Source organism: Geotrypetes seraphini, chromosome 12, assembly GCF_902459505.1.
Source record: "Geotrypetes seraphini chromosome 12, aGeoSer1.1, whole genome shotgun sequence".
In the NCBI taxonomy this organism is placed as follows: domain Eukaryota; kingdom Metazoa; phylum Chordata; class Amphibia; order Gymnophiona; family Dermophiidae; genus Geotrypetes; species Geotrypetes seraphini.
Window position 1 is genome coordinate 7,152,362 of NC_047095.1, and position 12,227 is coordinate 7,164,588.

The 12,227-nt window shown below is 50.1% G+C and overlaps 1 protein-coding gene across 3 annotated transcripts in view; it reads right to left on the reverse strand.

Moving 5' to 3' along the window:
• The window catches only part of CLCC1 (chloride channel CLIC like 1), a 59,219-nt gene extending 50,925 nt beyond the window's left edge, over positions 1 to 8,294 (reverse strand). Inside the window, exon 1 of one of the 3 annotated variants that reach the window (XM_033916926.1) lies at positions 8,197 to 8,294. Coding sequence is in view for 1 of the 3 variants with exons in the window: in XM_033916923.1 (XP_033772814.1) it covers positions 1,556 to 1,596 (41 nt within the window). In the remaining 2 variants the exon portion in view is untranslated. Of the gene's footprint in view, positions 1 to 1,540; positions 1,682 to 8,196 lie in introns of those variants that run through there. The other 2 variants (XM_033916923.1, XM_033916924.1) reach the window with 2 other exon arrangements.
• Positions 8,295 to 12,227: the final 3,933 nt, after the last annotated feature.

A 12,227-nucleotide genomic window follows, 5' to 3' on the forward strand; every position in this document is an offset into this window, starting at 1 on the left:
TTCTATGTGGAGGGGGAAAACAGGATTCTGAGAGGTTCAGAGACGTTGCTGGAGTAGCTGCTGAAAATAGGCTTTAGGCTAGGACTGCTACGAGTGGGTAAATGAGCAATTTGGGGGAGGCAGGGTTGCCAGATGGTGAAAAATTATCTAGCCCAATTGATGCCAAAAGCAGCCCAAAAATAGACCAACCAATTTGATACCAAAGAAACCCAAAATAAATAGCTTACAATCATAGTGATAATAAATCAACTTCTTTATTATGCTGTATTCTGTTTATATATTACAGTATTGGCAAAATTTGCCAATAATTATAAACTTTATTTTTCTATACCGCCATAGTCAAATGACTTCTAGGCGGTTCACAATGAAAGAAGGCTGAGCAATCAGCAAATTACAGAAAGCATGAATATAAATGTTACATAAGAAAATGGTGTTACATGGGGAAAGTATACATGAGAAATTGGGGTTACCTGAGAGATTAAATTAGGGTTTGCAGTGGGGAAATAACATAGTGAGAGAGGGTCGTCTGTTTAGGCAACTAATTTGTTGAATAGAGTGGTTTTAATTGGGCAAGTGCTGGAGTGCTCCAGGAGCTGCATGCATAAGGGTTTTAGGTTGGCTTGTCCAAGCAGAGTTCAATAGTAGAAAGCTGCTCAGAATGTCCGATGGTAGTACTTTATCTCTCTCTTTTTTTTTTTTTTTTTTTGCAAGGCCCCACTAATGGAAAAAGGAGAGCATTGTGATTGGTATTAGGCTTGCATTAGGAAGCTGTACACTAACAAAATTGTAGACTGCATGTGAAACTGTACATGCTGTACATTGCCTTGTGTGAATCCCTTCATAAAGGCAGTTAATCCCAATAAGGTCCCCTTTTACTAAAAAACAACAATCGTTTTTTAGCACTGGGCGCTGCACTGAATGCTGCATGCTGCTCCCGACACTCATAGTGTTCCTATGAGCGTCGGGAGCAGCACTGGGCATTCAGCGCGGCTCCCGGCGCTATAAACCGCTAGCGCAGTTTAGGGCCCCTAAATGTCAGTGCACTGCTCCAATGCAAGTTTATTGGATTGGCCCTAATATTGTGGAACTATTATAAGAAGTAAAATAGAGGGGAAAAAAAGTGACAGTTAAATAACAGACTGCCTGAAAGTCACACTAGCGGCCAGTGATCAGTTAAGCATTCTACTTCTGAAAGTACTTAAAAGGAATTATTTTATTTATTTTTAGTACAGTGGAACCTTGGTTTACGACCATAATTCATTCCAGAAGCATGCTCGTAAACCAAAAATACTCGTATATCAAAGCGAGTTTCCCTATAGGAAACAATGGAAACTCGCTTGATACGTTCCCCCCCCCCCCCCCCTCCTCCCACGAGGCCAGCGGCACTGCTCCCCCTCCACTCGCATACAAAAGGGAACAAAAGAACAGACACTAGGGATACGGGATTGAAAGCAGAGCAGCTAGCAACAGATAACTGCAAGGTATAGGCGGAATAGAAGTCCCTAATGTAATGTAATGTAATAAATCAGTTTAATCTTACTCCTTGTTTTCTTACTTCCAAAAGCAGCTTCTGGGTGAGTGGAAAGCTGCAATCATCACGGCGTCAAGAGGGAGTGATAATCTATCAGAAGGAAGTAGGTGAGTAGCCAGAGTGAGGTTAGAAGCTATTGGAGAACCAGAATGAGGCTTGACTAGAACAAGAGAAGCTATTGGAACCCCAGAATGAGGCTTGATTTAAGAGAAGCTATTGGAGCCCCAGCATGAGGCTTGAAATTCAGAGAGCCAGTCGGAACAGCATTGCCGAAACCAGCCGAAAACTAAAACACAAACCGTAACTGCTTAAATTTTCCTGCAATCAGCTTTCGAATGCGAGAAAACCGCAGACCTGGCAACTCTGGGGACAGGTTAAAACTGTAGTTACTGGGGACACATGGGCACTGGAGAAAGGCTACGGGTGCAATTTCTGGAACTGAGTGCACCCTTCCCTTTCTCTTTCCCTCTCCTTTTAACAGCTGTAGCTCTAATCTCTCCCCCATTGCCCAGCAATTGCAGTTTACAGCCTCTCTTCACTGCCTGATGTGCTGCAAGTGCATGGGCAGACGAAGGGGAGGGCAATAGTAGTAACTTTTCTTCTCCTTCCCTGCTGCAGTAATAAATAGCTTTCTATACAACACCTTGAATATAGCACAGTTACTTACCGTAACAGGTGTTATCCAGGGTCAGCAGGCATATATTCTCACATGTGGGTGACGTCATCTACGGAGCCCCGATGCAGAAGCATTTTCAAGCAAACTTGATTGAAGATTTAAGTTTGCTCTGCTGCTCCACGTATGCGTGCCTTCCTGCTTCACTAGGGGGCGCATCCCCTCGTGGTCTCCAGTTCACTTAACTAGCAAAGAAGCCAACCTCGGGGAGGTGGGCGGGTTGTGAGAATATATGCCTGCTGTCCCTGGATAACACCTGTTACGGTAAGTAACTGTGCTTTATCCCAGGACAAGCAGGCATGATATTCTCACATGTGGGTGACCTCCAAGCTAACTGAAAAGGGATGGAGGGAAGTTGGCAATTTAAGCCAAACCGGCCGAACCGGCCATCGCTTCTGGACAGTGAGTCCAGACAGTAGTGGGAGGTGAAGGTATGAACCGAAGACCACGTGGCAGCCTTGCAGATTTCCTCAATAGGTGTGGACCTGAGGAATGCTACGGAGGCTGCCATCGCTCGGACCTTGTGTCCCGTTACTCGACCATGCAGCGCGAGACCAGCCTGAGCATAGCAAAAGGAGATGCAATCGGCCAACAAGTTGGAAACTGGGTGACCTAACCGGTTTGGGTCGAAAGACAAAAACAATTGTGGGACTTTCCGGTGTGGTTGAGTGCGTTGGAGGTAAAAGGCCAACGCTCTCTTGCAGTCAAGAGTGTGGAGCGCCACCTCTCCGGGGTGAGAGTGGGGCTTGGGAAAAAACACAGGTAAGACAATGGACTGATTGAGATGAAAATCAGACACTACTTTAGGCAGGAACTTTGGATGAGTGCGGAGTACCACCTTGTCATGATGGAATACAGTGAAGGGTGGGTCCGCTACCAGAGCTTGTAGTTCACTAACCCGCCGGGCGGAAGTGAGCGCGAGCAGGAAAATCACCTTCCAAGTGAGGAATTTCGGATGGCATTTGTCTAGGGGCTCAAATGGAGGTTTCATTAGTTGAGCCAGAACCACGTTAAGGTCCCAAACCACCGGAGGAGGTTTGAGAGGAGGGTGGACATTCAGAAGACCCTTATGAAGCGAGAGACTAAGGGATGGAGCGAGAGGGCTTTCCCTTCCAGGGGCTGAAGAAAGGCCGCGATTGCACTGAGGTGTACTCGAATGGAGTTGGTCTTTAGGCCAGAATGGGATAATTGAAGTAAATAGTCCAGGACCAGAGGGATGGGGACCGACACCGGGTCCTGGCTGTGAGAGGAGCACCAGGCTGAGAATCTGGTCCACTTTTGGGAGTAGCAGGTTCTCGTCGAGGTCTTTCTAGAGGCCTCCAGTATCTCCTTGACTGACTGGGACACGGGGAGAGAAGTCAGGGGGAAAGAAACCAAGCATTCAGATGAAGAGATTGAAGATTGGGATGTAACAGCGAACCCTGACCCTGTGATAGTAGAGAGGGAAACCGAGGCAGAGGTAGTGGATCTCTGACGCTGAGTTGGAGCAGAAGGGAAAACCAAGACTGGCGTGGCCAGCGAGGAGCAATCAGGATCAGGGTGGCTTGCACCGTTTTTAGGTGGACCAGCGTCCGCAGGATCAGGGGAAACGGCGGAAACGCGTACAGAAACCTTCCCTCCCAGTCGAGGAGGAAGGCGTCGGCCTCGAGCCGGTCCGGGGAGTACATCCGGGAGCAGAAGAGAGGCAGCTTGTGGTTGTGGGGGGATGCGAACAGATCTATTTGAGGCGTCCCCCACTGTTCGAACACCCGTCGTAGGGTCTGAGAGTGTAGTGACCACTCGTGTGGCTGGAGGAGGCGGCTGAGTCTGTCCGCCAGACAGTTTTATTCTCCTTGTATGTACACCGCTCAAAGGAAGGTGTTGTTGGAGATTGCCCATTTCCAGAGGCGCAGGGCTTCCCGACAAAGGGACCAAGACCCTGTCCCCCCCTGTTTGTTTACGTAGTACATCGCTACCTGGTTGTCGGTTTGGATGAGAACCACCCGGTCGTGGAGCAGATGTTGAAAAGCTACAGCTGCGAGATAGATGGCCCGAAGCTCTAGCACGTTGATGTGGCAGCGACGGTCCTCTGCTGACCACATCCCTTGAGTGCATAGGCCGTCCAGATGGGCTCCCCAAGCGTACTCCGACGAGTCCGTGGTGAGTACCTTGCTGTGGGGTGGGGCGAGGAAGAGCAAACCTTTGGAAAGATTTGAAGAGTCGGCCCACCAGCGGAGCGATCGTTGCAATGAAGGAGTCACTGTCACGGGACGGTCGATCGGGTCCCGGTCTTGACGCCATTGAGCGGCCAGGGTCCATTGAGGGATTCTCAGATGGAGGCGGGCGAAGGGTGTGACATGGACGGTGGAGGCCATGTGGCCCAGGAGAGTCATCATCTGTCGAGCTGATACCGAGGTCAGCAGGGAGATCCTTCGACTCAGACTTACTAATGCCTCTAGACGCGGAGGGGGGAGGAAGGAACGGAGGCGAACTGTGTCCAGCGTGGCCCCGATGAACTGTAGGGACTGCGAGGGGCATAGTTGGAATTTTGGGAAGTTTATTTCAAACCCCAGACTCTGTAGGTAGATAATAGTCTGTTGGGTCGCTGAGATAACCCCTTCCCTGGACGGGGCTTTGATCAGCCAGTCGTCCAGGTAGGGGAATACCTGAAGGCCCTGGGAGTGTAAGGTAGCAGCGACCACCACGAGGCACTTGGTGAAAACTCGAGGTGACGATGCTAGGCCGAAGGGGAGGACACAGTATTGTAGGTGCCAGTCCCCTACCTGAAAACGCAAGAACTTGCGGTGGGCGGGGTGCACCGGGACATGTGTGTATGCCTCCTTCAGATCAAGGGAGCAGAGCCAGTCGCCCTCGTCGATCAGGGGGTAGAGGGTCGTTAGGGAAAGCATCCAAAATTTTTCCCGTACCAGAAATTTGTTGAGGCGTCTCAAGTCTAGTATTGGGCGTAGGTCTCCCGTTTTTTTCGGTACCAGGAAGTAACGGGAGTAGAAGCCTTTCCCCCGTTGATCGGGGGGAACCTCCTCCACTGCTCTCAGGCGAAGCAGGTCTCGAGCTTCGGAGAGGAGCAGGGGTAGCTGCGTCCGGTTGGGAGGGCAATTCCTTGGAGGGTTGTCTGGAGGAATGGCCCGAAAGTTGAGAGAGTATCCTGATGAGATCACGCCAAGGACCCATGCGTCCAACGTGACTTGTTCCCAGCGAGGGTAAAAGGCTTTGAGGCGACCCCCAATGGGAAGGAGGCCTGGGACTATGGCGGAGGGGGCCTGCCCCCTTCCGCGTATCCCGTCAAAAGGACGGGGATGGTTTGGTAGTCGCAGGCGGTTGGGACTTGGGTAGAGCCCGATGGTGGGCCTGCGGGCGCCTGGGTGAAGGCCGCGAGAAGGCAAGAGTGGATTTTTGTGGGTATCGGCGCGGAGGGGCCCTGAGCGGCCTGGATGCGGTCGGTTTAGGCTTTTGCCGGACGAGGGAGGCGAACGAGCGTTCGTGTTCAGAGAGGCGTTTTGTAGCCGCCTCGATAGTGTCATCGAACAGTTCTTTTCCCACGCAGGGGAGGTTAGCCAACCGGTCCTGCAAGTTGGGGTCCATGTCGACCAGGCGCAGCCAAGCTAGTCGGCGCATGGCGATAGCAAAGGCTGCCTCTCTGGAGGAGAGTTCGAAGCCATCGTAGGCCGCATGGAATAGATGGAGGCGCAGGTTGGAGAGGGACTCTAAAAGCAGGCCAAACGCTCCTTGCCGGGAGGCCGGTAGGTCAGTCTCAAAGGCTCTCAATAGTCCAATGAGGTGTTTGAGGTAGGATGTGAAGGTGAAAGTGTAGCTTTGCACCCTAGAGGCCATCATTGCATTTTGATATAGTCTCCTGCCGAACTTGTCCAGGGTTCGGCCTTCTCGGCCTGGGGGGACCGCAGCTGAGACCCGGGATGGGTGAGCCTTTTTCAAGGAGGATTCTACTAGCAGCGACTGGTGGGAGAGCTGTGGTTGTTCGAATCCCGGGTAGGGTACTGTGCGGTACTTGGCCTCCATTTTGGAGGGTACGGCTGTGACCATGTAGGGGGTCTCCAGGTTCCTGAAGAAGGCCTGTTGGAGTACCGGGTTAGGTGGTAAGCGAAGGGACTCTCTGGGAGTGATGGCATATCCAGCTCCGCTAGGTACTCCTTAGAGTATCTGGAGTCGGACTGGAGGTCTAAGTCCAAAGCGTGGCCCATGTCCTGGACAAAGCGAGTGAAGGATGGGCGGTATGTTCCCGGGGCCCCGTGCGGGGTCGATGAATGAGACCTCCGTCGGGTGGAGAAGGATGGGGAGGCTTCCCTCGAGTATCGAGGTTCCTGCTCCGATCCACGCTCCAAGACCGGGGAAGCACTGTGAGAGTGTTCCGGGGTCGTCGATCTTCGGCGTCTCGAGGAGCCCCTCGGAGAAGATGCCGGGGTTCGGGGTACCGATCGATGACGAATCGGTGACATCGACCCGGACTCCCTCGGAGAATACCTGCAACCTCGGGTCGAGGTCCTGGTCCGAGGGGGAGTTCGGAGGATGCGCGGGTTGGAGAGTGATAACTCAGCCACCCTTAGTGGTCCCGTACGAGGTGTAGGAGAACGGCCTCGTAGAGTTGGTGAACCTCGGGCCTTCTTGGAGGTACGGCGGTTCGAGGTTTCTGTCGTTTTAGCACGACGTTTTGCCCCACGGCGGTCTGCGGAGGGAGAGCGTCTCGGGCGCCTCGGCGAGGAGTCCGAGGAGGATGGGATGCGGCGAAGCTTGCGCACTTTTCCCCGAGGTTGCTCGATGCGAAGCTCAGGCTGGTCTGGCACCTGCGGGGTCGAGGTCGAGGCCGATTGTAACTGGGCCATTGCAGCGGACAGCTCCGACGAGATCATCGCTCGGAGTAGGTCCTGGAAGACGGGCACGGACAGCATCGAAGGCATGTCCACTGCCTCGGTGCACTCCACTGGGGGCGACCTCGTATCAGAGTATTCCCGTGTGGTGGAGGCACGGCCCGAAGGCTTGGAGGGCTTAGCCGGGGCTGTAAGCATGGGGCTTCCGCCATGCGTCGACGGTGTCCCCGAGGCTGGCTTCTTCGATGTTACGGAACCTGAAGAAGGAAGAGGGGACTTACCCGGGGCTGAGGCTTTCTGCTGTCCCGAGGGCTTCGGATTCGGGTCTCGGGGCGATGCCGAGGTATTCGGGGCCGAGGTCAAGGCCGGGGCCGACCTCGAGGCCGAGGTAGAGGGTTGGTTCGGGGCGAAAAGGTCCGCCATGTGGGCTTTTCTTCGACGGAGGGCCCGGTTCTGGAAAGTAGCGCACTGGGGGCAGGAGTCGGTTGGATGAGCCGCCCCCAGGCAGAGGATGCACCGGCGATGCGGGTCTGTGATGGAAAGAAGCCGCTCACACCGGGTGCACTTTTTAAAGCCGGTCAAAGGCCGGGACATAGAATCGAAAGTAGCCGCGGCTCGAGTAGCCACGCGGCCACGGGGACCCGGAAGCCTCCGGGTCGTCAAAAACGAAGCAGGAATCAAGTTGAAAAGTAAAGAATTCGCGCACAGCGACTTAATCGAGAAAAAAACAAGAAAAAATCGCGGTGCTAGAAGGCAGTTGGGGCAGAGCCTGAAAAACACGACTTCTAGGCTCAGCGGAAAATTTTGAACTGGAGATCACGAGGGGATGCGCCCCCTAGTGGAGCAGGAAGGCACGCATGCGTGGAGCAGAAGAGCAAACTTAAATCTTCAATCAAGTTTGCTTGAAAATGCTTCCGCATCGGGGCTCCGTAGATGACGTCACCCACATGTGAGAATATCATGCCTGCTTGTCCTGGGATAAACCGTGTTTCCCCAAAATAAGACTGTCTTATATTAATTTTGGGTCCAAAAAACGCATTAGGGCTTATTTTCAGTGGATGTCTTATTTTTTTCATGTACAACAATCATCTCGCCCTTCCTCTCTACTCCAATTCTTTCTCTTTCCTCCCCCACCTCCTCTATGTGCAGCATCTTTCCTCCCCTCTCACCTATCCCCTTGTGCAGCATCTTTCTATCCATCCCATGCTCCTTGTGCAGCAGAAGCCCACCGATCATCCCACTGTGAGACTGACATAGCTCCACTTAGAGGCCTCCAAAAATAGTAGTGGCGGCAGCTTCATGGCCTTCCCCTCTGGGTCCTTCCCTCTGCTGCATCATTGATGATGTCATCAGTGACACACCAGAGGGAAGGCTGTGAAGCAGCTCATTCAGAGTGCTGCCGCCACTGCTGCTTTAGGAGGCCTCAGAGCAGAGGTATGGCAGGTCTCACTGAGGTGGGGGTTGCTGAATCAAATCCAATTTTCCCAGTGAATCAGGCAGCACTAGTGTTGGGGATATTTGGGGGGGGGCTTTGGGGGTCAGTCTTAACTAAGGCTATTATTTTTGGGGTAGGGCTTTATCATGCTAGGGCTTATTTTGGGGATAGGTCTTATTTTGAGGGAAACACTATTATTAATGTGTGAAAACAAAAATTCTATTTGTTCTGGAGCTAAATTCTAGACTCCTAAGAAAATTTGTTGAGGCCTATCTAGTGTTACATTTTTAAATAAAGATCAAATATAACAATATGCTCCCTATTCAAAAGTGGTAAGACTTCCTTGGGATATTTTTAAAAATAAGAATATAAGAATTGCCATACCGGGACAGACCAAAGGTCCAGCGAGCCCAGTATCCTGTTTCCAATGGTAGTCAACCCAGGTCACAGGTGCCTGGCAAGATCCCAAGATAGGGTTACCATATTTAGCGACATAAAAACCTGGACAAATGGCCATGCCCTGTTCCACCTCCAGCCTGCCCCATTCTGCCCCCAGCTTCACTCCCACAAAGCCTTGTATCTTCTTCCCCATTCACCAGGCCATGTGTGGAGGGCCTCTAAGCATGCACAGATGCATGCAACTTCATCTGTGCATGCTCAGAGGTCCTCCAGATGCAGTCAGAACTCAGGGCTTTCCAAAACCTGGACAAAATACTGGATTTGAAAAGTCCATCCGGGTACCCGGGCAGTCCTCTAAAAATAGGCCATGTCCAGGTTTTCCCGGACATCTGATAACCCTATCCCAAGGAATAAAATATTTTATGCTGCTTATCCTAGGAATAAGCTGTGGATTTCCCCAAACATCTCAATAATGACCTATGAACTTCTCTTTTAGGAAAGTATCCAAACCTTTTATAAACCCTGCTAAACTAACTGATTTCACCACATTCGCTAGCAATAAATTCCAGAGTTGTTTTACATCTACTACGTAGCTTCATCACATACCCTCTACTCCTAGTATTTTTGGAGAGACACCTTTCCACTCTACTATTTTATAAACCTCTATCATATCATCCCTGAGCTGTCTCTTCTTTAAGCTGCTTTAGCCTTTCCTCATAGGGAAGTCGTCCCATCCCTTATATCATTTTGGTCACCCTTCTCTGTACCTTTTCTAATTCCACTATAGCTTTTTTGAGACATGACAACCAGAATTACACACATTCAATATGCAGCTGTAGCATATGTCAAAATGCTTGAGTACCTGAATAAATTAATGTAAACCATTCTGAGCTCCCTTGGGAGAACGGTATAGAAATTGAATGAATGAATATAAAGGTATTATAACATTTTCAACTTTGTTTTCCATTCCTTTCCTGATAATTACTAAAATTCTATTTGCTTTTTCAGCCGCCAACTGCACCTCAGGGGCAGAGTTTCCCTCCTGAGTTTAGTTTAGTTTCAAGCCTATCTGATTAACAAGGGACAATGAAACCCTCTGGGACTGCAGCCCTGCTTGAGCTGGGGGGGAAGTGGGGGGGGGGGGACAGAGCAGTCCCCAGCAGCAGTGCCATGCGTAGATCAAGGACAGAGGATGAATCAAATTATATTGATTCTATTTTAATGCTTTTACTTTCCCAGTCAGGGTCCTTGATAGTAGGTGATGCTGCTGCATCCCTGGCATGTAGAATCCAGATCTAGGGAAAGCTTCGGATCATGGCGAGGGTTGAACTGTGCGCAGCTTGTTTAAACCTTCAGCACTTATGGGGATCTCAGAATCCCTCCTAAAATTGAAGCTGGAGGCACCTCAATCCTTTGCCACGCAGTGCTCACTTATGAGCAGCACCAAGGTGCAAAGTTCTTGCTTTCCTTTGTATCAAGACATTACAAAGATGAGTATAGATCGCTGGGAGGTGCTGGAAGGGCCTCCGTGGGTAGCCAAAGCTCTAGCCAATGAATGCTGCATTTAACCAGTTTTTTGTTCGTCCAAAGGTGGATTTTCTGGTGAAACAGGTTACCAAACACACCTCCCTCCCCAGTGAAGACTTAAATCAGTTAGTCTTCATGGTATTAAAGGATGCCCAGGACCGCACATTAGATTTTGTACTCAAGAGGCTCTTTGAATCTGCAATCTCAGGTTTGGAGGCACCCACAGCAGCATTCATTGTCGCCCAAGCTTACCACTCTAAGTTGTGCCACATTCCATACACTATTGTGGACGAGGATCTCAAGTTTCCTAAATACTAGGTTGGATTATGTGGCTGATGTGTTGTATTACCTTTTCAGAGTGCTTTGGATTAGGGTTACCATACTTTCTAAATCAAAAAAAGAGGAAACGTGACCCCCCCCCACCCAGCCTCACACCTGGGCCATCCCAGAATGAGGTCTCACTCTTGTGAATCTCCCCTGTTACCAGATGTCCAGTTTAACCAAGACATGTTCTCTTGTTAGAGGACTGTCTAGGTTTCCGGACACTTTCCTGGACTGGAGGGAGTTTGTCCAGGTTTTGGACTCACTCTCTTCAGTCCAGCCTCAACCCCAGAATTGGGTCTGGCTCTCCTGTCCCTAGTAACTTCTCTGGTGCTACAATTTAAAAACTTTGAGCAGCTGGCAGCATTAGTGATGAGATCCTTCTACTGTCAGCCTGTCCCAGAAATCTTCACTGTAGCATCTCGCCTATGCGGGAACAGGAAGTGCTGCATCGTGAAGACTTTTGGGGCAGGTCGACATCAGAAGGATCTCACTGCTAAAGCTGACATCTATCCAATGTTTTTAAAGTGCAGTGCTGGAGAAGGTACTAGGGACAGGGAAGCCTCATAAGAGCAACAGAGGGAAGCCTTCCAGGTCAGCCGTTGGCAGTTTATAAGAGAAACCACCGACGGTGGCCTGTTGAAGAAGGCTAGAGAGCTCAGGAGGACTACAGGTAGGTAGGTAGGTAAGCAGGCAGATTCCCAGGGCAGCCCTGGCTGTTCTTCTTCCATACCCACAGGATTCTCATGGATACATGGAATGCGTTACCAGAGGATGTGATAAACAGGAGCACGCTAAAGGGGTTCAAAGAAGCTTTGGATAGGTACTTGGAAGACAAAGGGATTGAGGGGTACAGATAAGAGTAGAGGTAGATTATAGGGATGGAATTAGAGGTAAGTTACAAAATTAATCAGGGACCACTGTTCAGGCATTAGGCCTGATGGGCCGCCACGGGAGCGGACCGCTGAGCAAGATGGACCTCAGGTCTGACTCAGTGGGGGCAACTTCTTATGTTCTTAGTTCCATTTCCCACACAGCTCTTTGCTTGGAAAAGTTTTGTTGCAGTGATTCAGAGCTTCCTGAACAATCACAAGGCTGAAAATTACATGAAATTGCTTGAGAATCTGGTGAATTACAGTAAAATGGGCTGTAGGATGTATCTCAAAGACCATGTCCTTGATGCTCATCTTGAGACATTCAAGGAGAACATGGGAGCATAATCAAAGAAGCAAGGTGAGTGCTTCCACCAGAATATACTGGACTTCAAACACCGCTACCAAGCATAATATAATGAGAGCAGAAGAGACTACATCTGGGTCCAATTCATGAAAGGGACAATATAATTACAAATCTCAAAAACTACTCACTTCTAAATTTTCTATGGTCATCTTTGTATAACTTCAATATAAATATGTTAATTGTGATTCATATGGTAAAATTATGTTCTTACCTGTTAATTTTCTTTCCTTTAGAAGCAGCAGATGAATCCAGAGACCAATGGGATAGCTCACTTCTACC